The 16,807-nt window shown below is 45.5% G+C and overlaps 1 protein-coding gene across 1 annotated transcript; it reads left to right on the top strand.

Annotated features, from left to right (window-relative positions):
- Window positions 1–987: 987 nt before the first annotated feature.
- Zc3hav1l (zinc finger CCCH-type containing, antiviral 1 like) lies at window positions 988–14,637 on the top strand. The gene is made up of 4 exons (XM_045160472.1): window positions 988–1,373; window positions 3,077–3,212; window positions 10,189–10,453; window positions 13,219–14,637. Exons 1-4 carry the CDS (start codon window positions 988–990, stop codon window positions 13,341–13,343), a joined length of 912 nt encoding a protein of 303 aa, XP_045016407.1. The 3' UTR covers window positions 13,344–14,637.
- The last annotated feature ends 2,170 nt before the right edge of the window (window positions 14,638–16,807 follow it).

Below are 16,807 nucleotides of genomic sequence, written 5' to 3'. Positions count from 1 at the left end.
TGTCAGAGAAGCACTCTACCAACTAACTGAACTACATTCCCAGCCCCTGATTTGAGATGTTTTACTTTTTTAAAAAATTCAAAATCTAGTGTGTGCTTCACATTTATATGTCTCAATTCCAAAGGACCACATTTCAAAAGTGGGGGAGGGGGAAAGGTAATCAGCAGAGCTGGAGAGATGATGGTTCAGCAGTTAAAGGCGCTTGCTTGCAAATCCTGATGGCCAGGGTTCCATTCCTCCGGACCCACGGAAAAAAGCCAGATGCACAGGGTGGTACATGCATCTGAGGTTCCTTTGCAGCGTAGAACGCCCTACACGTCTGTTCTCATTCTCTCAAATAATAAATGCTTTTTAAAAAAAGTGAACAGTGGGGCTGGAGAGATGGCTTAGCGGTTAAGGCACTTGCCTGCAAAGCAAAGGATCTGGGTTCGATTCCCCAGGACCCACATTAGCCAGATGCACAAGATGCTACATGCATCTGGAGTTCGTCTGCAGTGGCTAGAGCCCCTGGTGTGCCCCCAGCTATGTGCCTGCCCCTCTCTCAAGTAAATAAATAATAATTAAAAAAAAAAATCTTTAGTCTGTCGTGGTGGCGCACGCCTTTAATCCCAGCACTCTGGAGGCAGAGGCAGGAGGATCGCCGTGAGTTCGAGGCCACCCTGAGACTCTATAGTGAATTCCAGGCCAGCCTGGGCTAGAATGAGACCCTACCTCGAAAAACTATTTAAAAAAAAAGCGAACCGTGGGAAAGCAGCCTGGCCATTCACCTCCTACAAACCTCACCTGTTTTACCCTCCTTAAAGCCCACGCCACACCATCAGCGTCCCATAGATCACAAACGAGCCGCTGAGCCGGCGCGGAGGGGGCCACCCGCCCGAGGCCGGCGTTCCCGGATGTGGTCCCCTCCCCCGCCCCCACGGCGCCGCGCGGACGGACGTGCGTGGGCGGAGTCTGCGGCGGCCGGGGGTCCCGGGCGCGCGCGGGGCCATGGCGGAGCTCACGGTGTGCTCGTTCCTCAGCAAGGTGCTGTGCGCGCACGGCGGCCGCATGTTCCTGCACGACCTGCGCCGCCACGTGGAGCTGTCGGAGGCGAAGCTGTGGGCGGTGCTGCGGCGGGCCGGGCCCGGGCGCTTCCTGCTGCACGAGGTGGAGATGCACGAGGGCCCGTGGGACGCCGAGGCCGAGGTGGCGGCGGGCGCGGGCGGCGGCGGCGGCGGCGGCGGCGGCGGAGGAGGAGCCTCGGCCTGGAGGGTGGTGGCCGTGACCTCGGCGCGCCTCTGCGCAGCCTACCAGCGCGGCGAGTGCCAGGCCTGCGACCAGCTGCACTTCTGTCGCCGCCACATGCAGGGCAAGTGCCCCAACCGCGACTGCTGGTGAGGTGGCGGCCCAGGGCCGGGCGGAGGAGGGGCGCAGGCGCGCGCGGGACGACCTCCCCCGGCGGGGCGGGCCCTCTTCCCCCCTGCCCGTCACGCTGACATTGACCCGTCACCACCCCAGGGCCCCGGGCTCCGGCACGTCGCGGGCCACGTTAGATCTCTGTAGGGACTTGCTAGAGTTCCCTTAGGCCAAGTGGTTGGTGGACATTTGAGGGCCCCCCCCCAATGGGCCGTGAGCTTTTAGAAGCCCCCCCCTCCCCCGTTCCTTCCCATAACTGCACACTAGGATTAAAAACACTGTTCTAGGGCTGGAGAGATGGCTTAGCTGTTAAGCACTTGCCTGTGAAGCCTAAGGACCCTGGTTCGAGGCTCGATTCCCCAGGACCCACGTTAGCCAGATGCACACGGGGGCGCACACATCTGGAATTCGTCTGCAGTGGCTGGAAGCCCTGGCGCGCCCATTCTCTCTCTCTCTCTGCCCCTTTCTCTGTCTGTCACTCTCAAATAAATAAATAAAAATAAACCAAAAAAATTAAAAAAAAAAAACACTGTTCTAGGGCTGGAGAGATGGCCTAGAGGTTAAGGCACTTGCCTGCAGAGCCAGAAGACCTAGGTTCGGTTTCCCAAGACCCATGTAAGCCAGATGCACAAGGTGGTGCATGCGCCTGGAGTTTGTTTGCAGTGGCTGCAGGCCTCCTCAATCAAGGCAGTGGCGAAGGGGAGGGTCCCCTGGCTTTAAAGTCTTCTGGCTGAGCTGGAAAAGGGACTCTAGAAGGAAGTTGTTACAATTCACAGTAGTTTTCTTTTGTAAAAAGTTATTTATTTTGGTTTTTTTAGTATTTTTTTAAATTTTATTTATTTATTTGAGAGCGACAGACACAGAGAGAAGGACAGATAGAGGGAGAGAGAGAATGGGCGCGCCAGGGCCTCCAGCCTCTGCAAACGAACTCCAGACACGTGTGCCCCCTTGTGCATCTGGCTAACGTGGGACCTGGGGAATCGAGCCGGGGTCCTTAGGCTTCACAGGCAAGCGCTTAACCGCTAAGCCATCTCTCCAGCCCTATTTTGGTTTTTTGAGGTAGAGTCTCACTCTAGCCCAGGTTGACCTGGAATTCACTATGTAGTCTCACGGTGGCCTTGAACTCATGGCGATCCTCCTACCTCTGCTGGAATTAAAGGTGTGAACCACCACGCTAGTCGAAAAAAATTATTTATTTTATTTATTTGAGAGAGAGAAAGAGGCAGATAGAGAAAGAGAGAATGAGCACTGCAGACAAACTCCAAACATCCACCACCTCCTCCATCTGGTTTTTATGTGGGTCCTGGGGAATTGAACGTAGGTCTTTTGGCTTTGTAGGCAAGTGCCTCAACTGCTAAGCCATTTCTCCAGCTCTAAAACATTTTTATTTTTACTTATTTATTTATTTGAGAGTAAATGGACACGCCAGAGCCTCTACTCACTGCAAGTGAACTCCAGATGCTTGTGCCACCAAATGCTTCTGGCTTATCTGGGTCCTTAGGCTTTGCAGGCAAGTGCTTTAACCTCCAACTCATCTCTCTAGCCCTGGGATTTCTTATCCATCAGTGCTTGGGAAATGGTTTGATTTAAATATAAGTTGAACATTGCCTAAGGCAAAGAATTACATTGACCAGCCTCCTCTCCATTCAGCCTTCCTACCTAGAGTTCTGCTTTCTCCTAGGTCTACCTGTACCCTTTCCCATGACATTCACACACCTGTCAACACCCAAGTCCTGAAAAACCATGGGCTTTTTGGCCTCAATGAAGCCCAGCTTCGGATCCTGCTTTTGCAGAATGACCCCTGCCTTTTACCAGAGGTGAGTCGCCAAAAGCCCACCCTTCTAACCACAATTGTTACATATAATTCCTTTATTTTTTTAGCTTTAGAATTTTTTTGTTTTGCTTTGTTTTTGTTGTTTTGGTTTTCAAAGTAAGGTCTCACTGTCATTCAGGCTGACCTGGAAGTCACTCTGTAGTCCCAGGCTGGCCTCAAACTCATGGCAGTCCTCCCCCGTAGCCTCCCCAGTGCTGGGACATGTGCCACTACATTGGCTTTTATTTTATTTTCTTGAAATAGGGTCTTTAAAAAATATTTTTATTTGTTTACTAGAGAGATAAAGTGTGGGCATGCCAGGGCCTCTTGCTCTGCAAACAGACTGCAGACATATGCACCACGTTGTGAGTCTGGCTTTATGTGGGTACTGTGAAATCAAACTGAGCTATAGGCTTTGCAAGCAAGCCTTTAACTGCTGAGCCATCTCCTCAGCTCCCCAGCCTTGGGACAAGGTCTTATGTAATAGCCCAGGCTGGCCTTGAACTTGCTACATAGCCAAGGCCAAACTTGAATTCCTGATCCTCCTGCTTCCACCTCCCATGTTCTAGGATTGCAGATGTGTACACTTTGGCTTTAGATTTTATTTTATTTTATATATATTTTTTGGTTTTACAAGGTAGGGTTTCACTCTAGCTCAGGCTGACCTGGAATTCACTATGTAGTCTCAGGGTGGCCTCGAGCTCATGGTGATCCTCCTACTTCTGTGTCCTGAGTGCTGGGCTTAAAGGTGTGCGCCACCATGCCGGCTAGATCTTTTAAATTTTTTTATTTTTTATTTTTATTTTTTAATTTTTTTTTAAATTATTTATTTATTTTTTTGAGAGTGACAGACAGAGAGAAAGACAGATAGAGGGAGAGAGAGAATGGGCGCGCCAGGGTTTCCAGCCTCTGCAAACGAACTCCAGACGCGTGTGCCCCCTTGTGCATCTGGCTAACGTGGGACCTGGGGAACCGAGCCTCGAACCGGGGTCCTTAGGCTTCACAGGCAAGCGCTTAACCGCTAAGCCTTCTCTCCAGCCCTATTTTTATTTTTTTAGAGAGAGAGAGAGAGAATTGGTGCTCCAGAGCCTCAGCCACTGCAGTTGAATTCCAGATGTTTGTACCACCTTGTGGGCATGTGTGACCTTGTGCTTGCCTCGCCTTTGTGCTTCTGGCTTATGTGGGATCTGGAGAGAGATTGTACATGGGTCCTTAGATTTCGCAGGCAAGCACATTAACTGCTACAGCTTTAGATCTTAGTTTTACTTGCTTTGAAGCAGTATGATTTAGTTCCAGATCCTTAAAAAGTACCTTTGTGATTGCTATGATGGCAAATTAGCATGTTTGTTTCTGTTTAGCCATGCGAAGAATTTTAAAGAATATTTTATTTATTTATATGAGAGAGAGAGAGAGAGAGAGAGAGAGAGAGAGAGAGAGAGAGGGAGGGGGGGGGAGAAAGAGGCCGATAGAGAGAATGGGCACACTAGCACCTGTACCCACTGCACACTAACTCTTAGACGCATGTGCTACCTTGTGCATCTGTCTTAAGTGGGTACTGGGGAATCAAACTTGGTCCTTAGGCTTTGCAGGTAAGTGCCTTAACCATCTCTTCAGCTCCAGGATTTTTTAAAATTTGTTTCATTTATTAGAGAAAGAGGCAGTTAAAAACAGACAGACAGACAGAGAATGAGTGCACCAAGACCTTTAGCCACTACAAACTCCAGATGCATGTCCTACCTTGTGCATCTGGCTTACGTTGGTACTGAGGAATTGAACCTGGGGCCTTAGGCTTTGCTGGCAAGTGCCTTAACTGCAGGCTTGTGATATCCTGGCTGTTAGCCAAATGTGCTGCAGCCATGTTGCTTAAAGGAGATCTAAGCAGCAGCTGTGAGGCTGGGATCAGTTGTTCTCCCTTTGGGGCAGTGCAATTGCCATTTGCCTTATGACTTCATGATGTTTCCTCTGTGTGTGTGTGTTTGTATGTGTGTTAGCATGTGTTTTGTGTGTGTAGGTATGTTTGCATGTGTGTGTATTGGCATGTGTGGTATGTGTGTGATTAGGCCAGAGATTGGCATCAGTCATATTTCTTGATCATTCCCCACTTTACTTACTGAAGCAGGGTCTTTCTCTTGAACTTGTCTCACTAGCCAGCTTATCTGTCTCCGTCTCCTGAGTGCTGGAATTACAGGTAGGCTGCCTTGCCCACCACCATTTATGTGGGTGTAGGGTTATGAACTTCTGTCCTCATGCTGGCATAGCAAGTCCTTTACCAGCACTGAGCCATATTCCCAGCCCTTGTGGTATTTCTTGACTTAGAGACATTTAACAGTTTTATACTGTTAAATCTATTGATTGTTTTTCTCTCTACCTGAGAAGCCTGGGCCCAGCCTTTGGTTCCTTTCACCATCCTTCTGAAGACCAGCACACACAGAATGTAGAAATAGCATGTAATATGAGAGACAATGAGTGGTAACATGTAAAATTTTATGCTAGGAAATTTGAAAACTTAGATGAAATGGGCACATTTCTCGAAAAAATGAGTTTGCCAGGCATGGTGGTGCAGGCCTTTAATCCAAGCACTTGTGAGGCAGAGGTAGGAGGATGAGGCCACCCTGAGACTACATAGTAAATTCTAGGTCAGCCTGGGCTAGAGAGTGAGACCCTACTTTGAGAAAACCAAAAAACCTAAAAAAGAAAAATTGAGTTTATCAAAATCGATTCAAGGCTGGAGAGATGGCTTAGCAGTTAAGGCACTTGTCTGTGAAGCCTAAGGACCCATGTTCAACTCTCCAGACCCCATGTAAGCCAGACACACAAAGGTGAGGCAAGCATAAGGTCTAACGTGCCCACTAGGTGGTACAAGTGTCTGGGGTTTGATTGTAGTGGCTGAGGCCCTGGTGTGCCAGTTGCCCCTTCCCCCGTTCCCCCCCCTTCCCACCGCCCCATCTCTAAAATAAAAGTGATTCAAGAAGTAGCTGTATAAAAAATTTCTAAGGGGAGGGAGGGAATTAACATGGGATATTTTTTTATAATCATGGAAAATTCTAATAAAAATTAAAGAAAAAAATTTCTAGGGCTGGAGAGATTGCTTAGTGGATAAGGTGCTTGTCTGTGAAGCCTAAGGACCCACAAGGTGGCGCATGCATCTGGAGTTCATTTGCAGTGGCTAGAGGCCCTGGCATGCCCATTCTCTTTCTCTTTCTGCCTCTTTGTCTCTTTAAATAAATAAATAACGATTTTTTAAAAATAGGTTGGGCTGGGCTGGAGAGATGGCTTAGCGGTTAAGCGCTTGCATGTGAAGCCTAAGGACCCCGGTTCCAGGCTCGGTTCCCCAGGTCCCACGTTAGCCAGATGCACAAGGGGGCGCTCGCGTCTGGAGTTCGTTTGCAGAGGCTGGAAGCCCTGGGGCGCCCATTCTCTCTCTCTCCCTCTATCTGTCTTTCTCTCTGTGTCTGTTGCTCTCAAATAAATAAATAAAAATACTTTAAAAAAATATGTTTAAAAAACAATAGGTTGGGCTGGGGAGATAGCTCAGTGGTTAAGATGCTTGCTGGTAAAACCTACTGGCCTAGGTTCAATTCCCAGTATCCATGTGAAGCTAGATGCAAAAAGTGGTGCATGTGTTGAGTCAAAGAGGACCTGTGTGCACATGCACACGTGCACGCGCGCGCGCGCACACACACACACACACACACACACACAGAAATATATTTTAAAAATAAAATGTAATGTGTTTTTAATAAATAATACAAGTCTCTGACTGTTACTTTTTCATTGATTTGGATTCTAGTTTATTTTTCAGATAAGTTTTAGAATTATTTTAAAGTCCTATTACTATCTCATAGAAGTTCTTTGAAGGTCAAAAGTGTATTAAAATTATGAGTTCATTTTATAAAATTGGCACCAAGTAGAGCTAGGATGCTATTTTGTTTTAAAGGTAGGTCAGTTGCCCTGTGGAAGTGCCCCTATTTCGGATTGACTGATTGCATTCCTATCATGCTATTAACATGGTCTTCTATCCCCTGTGTAGGTGGTAAAAATTAAAGTGAGACCTGAAGGCTTGAATGAGTTTGGGTCTTCTGGTTTTATAGCAAGAATGTTTTATAAACAGCTGGTTCATTGTTAGGGGTCTGATAATCTCTATCTGCCTAGAACTGAGGGATTTCTTGAAATGTCAGATTTCTATGCTAAAACCTAGGTAGTCGTATTTCTTGCTGTATCATATTGGGTGACATTAATGTCTCACCTCCTTTGTGTGAGGTTGAGTCCGACTAGTTATTATAGTGCCGATGGCCTTGTCTGTCACTGTAAATCTCTCTAGAGTCTGTATGTGGTGTGATGGGGTTGACCAGTTGATAGTAGCTGTCACAGTGTAATTATGAATAGTGCGCCTTTGCGCCCTGTCTGGATCGCAAGCTGTGTGTAACTGGCTCCGGTTCAGGTTGAGTTCACTGGAAGTAGGGCCTGAGGTGGGGATTCAGGTTCTTGTGATTTATTGAGGGTAAGTTCAGGAACGTGCAGGAAGGGTGACAGGGAAGCAGGATATGGGAAGGAAAGGCTACCAACAAGGTCAAGTGTGGCTTTGACTTGGTTCATAGTGTGCAGAGGGGAAGGGGCTGTGAAGTAGAAGCTGCTCTGAGCAATTGTTCTGGCCTAGAGACACCTCCATTTAAGTCCCCAAACAAAACCAAGCAAGCTTCATTGCTGTGGGGAACAGAAACAGTCACCTGAGGGTCTGAGGTAAGAAGGCCACCAGCATTCAGTGCAGCTGGAAATAGGTGGGGCACCTGGTCACTTACACCATCCATCAGCCTCTCAGGGATTTTAACAGCTGCTGATGCCCAGAAGTTATTATTTAATACATCAGGGAAATGCAAACTAAAACCAGCATTAGGGGCCTAGGGACGTGCCTCAGTGGATAAAATGCTTATCTGTAATGCCAGCCCTCCTAGAGTGAGATGGGGGGAGGAGGTAGGAGAACCCCAGGGAGCTCGTTGTCCTGTCTTGGCAAACAGTGGCAAAGAAGAGACCCTATATTAAACAATATGGAGGCCCGGCTCCTGAGGTTGTCCTCTGACCTCCACATACGTGCCCACAATCACACACAAACATGCATAGGAAGATATTCAGTAATACCATAAGATGTCACCTCCCCCAGGTTAGAAAGCCTGTTGTCAAAAAAAAAAAAACTCCTACATCTTGGGGCTGGAGAGATGGCTTTGTGGTTAAGGTGCTTGCTTGCAAAGTCTGAGGATCCAGGTTCAATTCCCTACTATCCACGTAAGCCAGATGCACAAGGTGGTACGTGCATTTGGAGTTTGTTTGCACTGGCTAGAGGTCTTGGCCTGCCCTTTCTCATTTCCTTCCTTCCTTCCTTCCTTCCTTCCTTCCTTCCTTCCTTCCTTCCTTCCTTCCTTCCTTCCTTCCTTCCTTCCTTCCTTAATCTTTCTCTCTCTCTCTGTGTATGTGTGTGTGTGTGTACATACATATGTGTGTGTGTATAATCTGCCTCTTTCTCTCAAATAAATAAAATAAAATAAAGTTCGAAGTTGCCAGGTGTAGTTGCATATACCTATAATCTTCCAGAGGCTAAGACAAGAGGAATACAAATTGAAAGCCAGCCTGGGCTACATAGTAAGACCATAGCTCAAAGTAAATAGAAATAAATCTGGGACAAGGATACAGGGAAAGAAGAACGCTTAATACATTTTACATTCTTGGTGGAAATATAAATTGAATAGAACCATTATGGAACATAGTATGGAGGTTCCTAAAATAACAAAAGCCCACCAACCAATAAACAAAACAGAACTGTCATGTGACTATGGCAATCCCACTAGTAAATGGGGATTGCAACATGGAACTGCAACATGGAAAGGCATTGAAAAAACATCTGCACTTGCATTATTCACAAATAGCCAACATACAGAATCAGCCTAGGTGTCCATTGATGGATAAAGAGCATGTAATATATGTACAAAATGGAGTATATAAAAAGAAAGAAAATCTATTATTTGCACAACATGGACAGAGTTGGAAGACATTGTGTTAAAGCAAAATTAGTCAAACAAAAAGACCAGTACCACATACTCTCACTTACACATGGAAGTTGATCTCAAAGAAATAGAGAATAAGTTAATGATTACCAGAGTCTAGGGAAGATATGGGGGAGGGGAGGCAAAGAGAGAATGGTAAGGTGGAGAGGGGCCTAGTTGGAAAGGAGGAATAGCGTCTAACAAATATTCTAGAGCACAGTAGAATAACCATGGTTGAAAACAAAATAATTGAATATTTCACAGTTGCCAGTAGGATTTTGGATGTTCCTAACACAAACCAATGCTGTATGTCTGAAATAAGAGATATACCTGCTATCCTAATCTGTGTATAAGCATCATATAAACATTGTGAATGTTTACTGAAATGCTACACTGCGCTAGATAAGTATGTACAATTTGTATGTGTCAGTTAAAAATCGTAATTAAAAAAAAAAAATTGGAGCTGGGTGTGGTGGCGCATGCCTTTAATCCCAGCACTCGGGAGGCAGGGGTAGGAGGATCACTGGAAGTTCAAGGCCACCCTGAGACTATGTAGTGAATTCCAGGTCAGCCTGGGCTAGAATGAGACCCTACCTTGAAAAACAAAAACAAAAAAAAAGAAAGAAAGAAAATGAATGAATGAATGAACATGAGGCTGGGGAGAAGGGCTTAGCGGTTAAGGCACTTGCCTGCAAAGCTTAAGAACCCAGGTTCCATTCCCCAGGACCCACATGAGCCAGGTAGGTGTACATGGTGATGCATGCATCTGGAATTCATTTTCAGTAGCAGGAGGCCCTGGCACAACTATTCTCTCTCTTTCTCTGTCAAATAAATAAATTTTAATTAAAAACAAGAAAATGCCATTAGTTTAGGTGGAGAAGCCATAGTCCGCTGGAAGATACAAAGAAAAGCAATGTTTCAAGTGTTGCCTCACTTCTGCCCCAGGTCTGTTTGCTGTACAACAGAGGAGGTGATCCCCTCTACGGTTACTGCAACATGAAAGAGGCATGCACCAAGTTCCATGTGTGCAAGTCCTTTGTCAGGGGAGAGTGTGTACTTCAGACCTGCAAGCGGTCCCACCAGCTCATTCATGCTGCAAACCTGAAGCTGCTGGAAGACCAGGAACTGAGCGTCACAAGTGTCGTGAACTTCCAGATCATCTCTGCCTACAAGCATATGAAGCTGCACTCGGTGGAGCTTGAAAACAAAGGTAGGCATGTCAGAGGTAGACAAGAACTGTGAACCACGAGGCAGTTCTGAGAGTCCATACCGTACACATCCTAATAGCAATGATTTGAAGGTGAGTCTAGAGACAAAACACTTCCTAGGTTAATTGCTGCTTTTTCCTTGGAAAGGTTAGGCTGTTCAACATTTTATGATAGAGAACTTTGATTCAAACTTGAAGGGAAAACTCTGCCAACTTAAGAGACTCTCCCAGATACCTGAACGGTGTAAAACAGTCTTCAAAAGTTTGGGTGGAACAGAAGAAAGAGATGGGCAGGTGAAAGGTGGGGGTAATGTACATATGGTTTTCTTTTATTAAATTGAATTAAAGGGCTGGAGACATGGCTCAGAGGTTAAAGGCAGTTGCTTGCAAAGCTTGTGGCCTGGGTTCAGTTCCTCAGTACCCACTTAAAGCCAGATGCACAAAGTGGTGCATGTTTCTAGAGTCTGTTTGCAGTGGCAGGAGGATTTGGTACACCCATTCTCTCTCTGCTTGTAAATAAATTTAAAAAAATTAAATATTGAATTAAGGTTTATTTATAATTTTATTTTTAAGTAACTTTAGCTACATGATAGCAGATGGACCAGAAACAAAGTCATGTATGAATTCTCCTCACTCACTTCATGGTTACCATTTTATTATAAATTCTTCGGTCCTGTTACTATGCAAATACTAACACAAATATCATAGTGGCAAAAGTTTAGTATCTCAATTTCTTTCACTTACTTCAACATCAGAAATATCTTCCAGGGCTGGGAAGATGGCTCAGTGGTTAAGGCACATGCCTGTGAAGCCTAAGGATCCAGGTTCTATTCTCCAGGTCCCACATAAGCCAGATGCATAAGGTCACGCATGCATCTGGAGTTCGTTTGCAGTGGCTAGAGGCCCTAGCATGCCCATTCTCTCTCTCTAATAATTAAATTTTTAAAAAAGAGAGAAATATCTTCCATATTACTGCTTAGTCTCTCTGGACTTTTTTGGTTATTATTTTTCCAGATGCTAGGGATGGAGTTCAAGGCTTTGAGCATGCCAGATAGTGCTGTTCCACTGAGCTACCCCTACTCTCTGGCATATTTAGTTATTTATTTAAGTTAGAGAGAGGAGCCATGCCAGGGCCTCTAGATACCACAAACAAACTCTAGAAGAACTGCTGTTGAGAACACTAAATTACTAAAGTAAGAAAGTTTTTGTAACCAAACTGTTAATTAATTAATTAATTTTTATTTATTTGACAGAGAAAGAGGGAAAGTGTGTGAGACACAGAATGAGAATGGGCACACTAGGGCTTTCTGCCACTGCAAATGAACTCCAGACACATGCGCCCCCTTGTACATCTGGCCAATGTGGGTCCTGGGAAATCAAACCTGGGTCCTTTGGCTTGACAGGCAAATGCCTTAACCGCTAAGCCGTCTCTCCAGCCCATGATTTATGGCTTTTTGCTTTTTTTTTTTTGAGGTAGGGTCTCACTCTGGTCCAGGCTGACCTGGAATTAACTCTGTCATCTCAGGGTGGCCTTGAACTCATGGCAATCCTCCTACCTCTGCCTCCCAAGTGCTGGGATTAAAGGCGTGCGCCACCACGCCCGGCTTCTGATTTACGGCTTTTTACGTGGGGATGTTAGTGTCTGACTTAACGGAAAGTAGAAAGGGCTCTGCATATTCCAGTGTCAGAGGCTATGTAGGGACCCCTCCATGGTACCAGAGACCTTCCACTCATATATAGTACCTGACATTCTCATCTGGTCTTGTTCAATGGGTCTCTACTATGACTTAGTAATTTTCTACTTGCTATTATTACATTTTTTATATTTAAAATTTTTTTATTTATTTATTTGAGAGAGAAAGAGTCAGAAAGGGGGGGGGAAGGGCACATCAGAGCCTTTAGCCAGTACAAATGAACTTCAGACATATGCACCACCTTGTTCATCTGGCTTATGTGGGTCCTAGGGAATTGAACCTGGGTCCTTTGGCTTTACAGGTAAGCACCTTAGCCACTAATCTCTCCAGCCCTATTATTACATTTAAAATATTTTATTTATTTATTTGAGGGGGGAGGAGAATGGGTGTGCCAGGTCCTCCAGCCATCTACAAACAAATTCCAGACACATGTGCCACCTTGTGCATCTGGCTTATGTGGGTGTTGGGGAATTGAACCTGGGTTCTTAGGCTTCATAAGCAAATACCTTAACTTTTAAACCATCTCTCCAGCCCCTATTATTACATTTTTAATATATGTTATATATTTGTTTTTTTTCTTTTTCCAGATAGGGTCTCATGTAGCCCAGGCTGAACTTATTAAACTTACTATGTAGCTCAGGCTGACTTTATATTCCTGATCCTTCTGCCTGTACCTCTGTAGTGCTAGGATTAAAAGTATGTGTCACCATGCCCAATTTGTATATATATTTTTTTGTTTTTTTTGAGTTTTTGAGATAGAGTCTCACTCTAGTCCGGGCTGACCTGGAACTCACTATGCAGTCTGAGGGTGGCCTTGAACTCACAGTGATCCACCTACCTCTGCCTCCCCAGTGCTGGGATTAAAGGAGTGTGCCACCACACCCGGCCCAGTTTATTATATTTTCATCTAGAAGAGATAGACTCTCCAAACCCAGGGGTATTAGGAGTGTTGTCTGAAGGGCCTGTTGTTTGCTGGCTTTTGTCCCCAGTATATGGGGGGTTAGGGAGGATACCAAACTTAGAGTGACAGAAAAGGTATCTTCAGAAAGCTCATCTTTCTTGTCTTCCTTTTAGACAACTCTACTTCTACTGAGCGTTCACAGGGCCTTGACAAACAAGGAGCTGGGGCTGCCCAAGCCAGGCCTCTGGTCCCTGCCCCTGCCCACTCGACCAGGAAACCATGCCCAGGGAAACCTTAAAGGGCACCAGAGAAGTAAGAAGCCTGTTCATCATCTTGGACGATCTGAAAGCCAGACCTCGGCTGCACTATGGTTTGAGTCAGCTAATAACACTCATCACAGTGACGCCTACCTCGCAGCTGATTGTAAGGACTGAAGATGGAAAAGAAGAAAACGTCGGATCAGAAGGACCAAGTTGGAGCCGCGGAGCAGGCAGGGTCAAGGTGGTCAGTTTCGAGCCGATTCTCCAGACACGACTTCTGCCTGCGGCTGCTGAGCGCCTTCCCCAAGCCGGGAGTTGGAGCTTCAAGGGCGTTTTCTGCTCCAGTATGTCTGAGTCCAGCCAGTGTTGCTCCGTATCCATCCAGCAGGGCTTGTGTCGTCCTCACAGAGTATGTACGCTTTGTTTCTGTGGTTTATTGACACCTCTCCATTTCTGTTCACATACAGCATGCGTGACGTCTCTGCAAAGGTCCATCAGTATGTCATAGTTTAACTACCTCCCTTACTCTAGAATATTTCAGTTCAGCAATCTTTAAATATCCCTTTTTTTCACATTTGTAAGTTACATTATTAGTTGTAGTGCCTTGCTTTCAGCTCAAGATAAATATCCCTTTTCTTCTATATAAACTCTGAGCAGTATTGAGTATAAAAAGCCATTGTTCTGCTTATAGGTGCTAAACAAATAATGTTTTTTGATATACCTTTCAACCTTCTGGGTGAAGAATTTTCTGTGTCCTTGTTTTTATATATCCAGACTCGTCCTTTGTTTCTGTGGCCCTCCTCTGCTGGTGTGGGGTGGCCTTTAATGAGGCGCCTTTATTTTCATAGAATAATGCCAACCATATTGTCCTCATAAGGTTCAGGTTTCATGGGTCCGTCCTCAGACAACACCGCAGAGAGTTCTACCTCACCCTGTCTGCTTTCTGCCTTTTCATGAGCCTATCAAAACTGCTGCAGCTCGAGGGGTGCCTAGCTCGTCCCTTCCTCTAGACTGAATCCGCTCTCTCTGTGAGTGGGGTAGGCCCTCAGAAATCTATATACCTTGCCCACTCCATACAAACCTCCCTTTTCTCTTCTCCTTTTGCACCCATCCCCAGCTGTCTTCAGTGAGTTACGTGTAAATGCTTTCTTTTTTGTTTTCATCAAGGTGCATCACAAAGAGGCAGTCATAGGAAATCCTTTGTGCGTTTGGATAGAATTTTTTTTTTAATTTACTTGTCCTGCAATAACATGATGTTTGAGAAAGAGGATATATTGTGTGTTTTCATAAAGCTACATTTTTTGGGGGGGGGCTTGTTTGTTTCTTTTTTTTAAAATTTTTAAATTTTTTTTTTTTTCATTTATTTATTTGAGAGCGAGAGAGACAGAGAGAAAGACAGATAGAGGGAGAGAGAGAGAATGGGCGCGCCAGGGCTTCCAGCCTCTGCAAACGAGCTCCAGACGCGTGCGCCCCCTTGTGCATCTGGCTAACGTGGGACCTGGGGAACCGAGCCTCGAACCGGGGTCCTTAGGCTTCACAGGCAAGCGCTTAACCGCTAAGCCATCTCTCCAGCCCTGTTTGTTTCTTTTGAAGTAAGGTCTCTGTAGCAGACAGATTCAGATTCGCTGAGATAAACTTCCAGACCAGGCACAGTTATGGAGGAAGGGATTTATTGAAGCTTACAGATCCAGGAGAAGTTCCATAATGGCAGAAGAAGCTGGGCTGCCTTCACAGGCCCAAGCAGAGAGAGAGAAGCACAAGCCTAAAGGTCAAAAGCCATAGCACACTTCAGGAACTCCAGCTAGGCACACTTTGCATATCTTTAGATTGAAATCTGAAACCCACCACCACCCCTTAAGATCACCCAGTGACATTGCCTCCAGCCAGGTGGCTACAGATGCAAACTACAAACAAATAAACAACTGAATATATTGGGGGCCATCTATTCTATTCAAACCTCCACATTCCACCCCTGGTCCCTGATAGATTTATAACCATTACACATTGTAAATTGTACTCAGTTCAATTTCAAAGGTCCCCACAGTCTTGACCAATTTAAAATATTAAGACCTGTAAAATGAAACAATTTAAGCACTTCTAACATATAAAGGCATAGAGTAAACATTTTCAACTGGTATAATGCATACGAAGGAGAGACTAAAACAATGCAAATTCAATCATCATCTAACAGACATCCAACTTCTGCAGTTCAAGTCCAATATAACCAGAGACTAACAGTCTCCAGATTTTACAGTTCCGCCCTTCCAGCTGGGCAGAGTAGCCAGGGAACACTTCCATCTATGGTAGCCCTTGCATAGTCCTGGTATATCCAAACCCTCTTGAGGTCTTCATGCAAATCACAGTCCATCTTCCAATGGCTCTTTCAACTTATCAGGGAATCATGTCCTGCCTCATGCTGCATCTCAGCAGCAGCTCCCGGAAGCATGTGCAATTCACGACCACTCCTCACATTTTTCATGCTTCTGAAACCAATGCCAGGTGTACAGGACACAGCCATATTCTTAATTCAGGTACAAAGCAAATCATAGCCTTGAAAAGCAGGTTCCTTCTCCAGTTAACTCTTTACAAAAGTGTTTGCATTTGTATGATCGTCTTTCCTCAGGCATCCTTTCCATGGTAAAGCAATTGGACCATCTTCCTTAAGATTGCTAATGTGTTTGACAATAGCAGCTTGAGTAACCTGAAACCAGTCTCAGTGCTTGTAATTTTAACTTGCTTGAGATTTTCCAGCTTAAAATCTTGAATCTCTCAGTCCAATATCTCTAGCCAAGCACATCAGTCCATTACAAATTTAACCTTGATCAAACTCTCTGGGCCTGGATGGCAGGACGCAGCCAGCCCTTATGCCAGTAGCCCAGTTCCAACAAAGTCCTCTGCAGTCTTTCCTTCCTCTTAGAAAGCTCATAAGCCAAGCCTCGAAGTTCAATGCTGTCTGCACTTAGCATTCTCAGACTCTCATCAGAATAGTCCATAAAACGTGGCTTACCACTCCAGAAGACATCTTCAGTTGCAAGCACCAAGTCCATGCCTATTCCTATAAAACAAAGGTTCTAAAAGATCAACATCCACATGGTCAGGTTCATTTCAGTCCACTCTTTGGTACCCAGTTCTGTAGCAGACAGATTCAGGTTCACTGAGATGAACTTCCAGACCAGGCACAGTTATGGAGGAAGAGATATTTATTGAAGCTTACAGATGCAGGGGAAGTTCCATAATGGCAGAAGAAGCTGGGCTGCTTTCACAGGCCTGAGCAGAGAGAGAGAAGCACAAGCCTAAAGGTCAAAAGCCACAGCACACCAGGAACTCCAGCTAGGCACACTTTACATATGAAACCCACCACCACACCTTAAGATCACCTAGTGACATTGCCTCCAGCCAGGTGGCTACAGATGCAGACTACAAACAAATGAACAGCTGAATATATTGGGGGCCATCTATTCCATTCAAACCCCCACAGTCTCACTCTAGCCCAGGCTGTCCT

This window comes from Jaculus jaculus, chromosome 10 (assembly GCF_020740685.1).
Source record: "Jaculus jaculus isolate mJacJac1 chromosome 10, mJacJac1.mat.Y.cur, whole genome shotgun sequence".
Lineage (NCBI taxonomy): Eukaryota > Metazoa > Chordata > Mammalia > Rodentia > Dipodidae > Jaculus > Jaculus jaculus.
The sequence above is the reverse complement of the archived record's forward strand: the minus strand, read 5'-3'. Positions and strand labels throughout refer to the sequence as shown.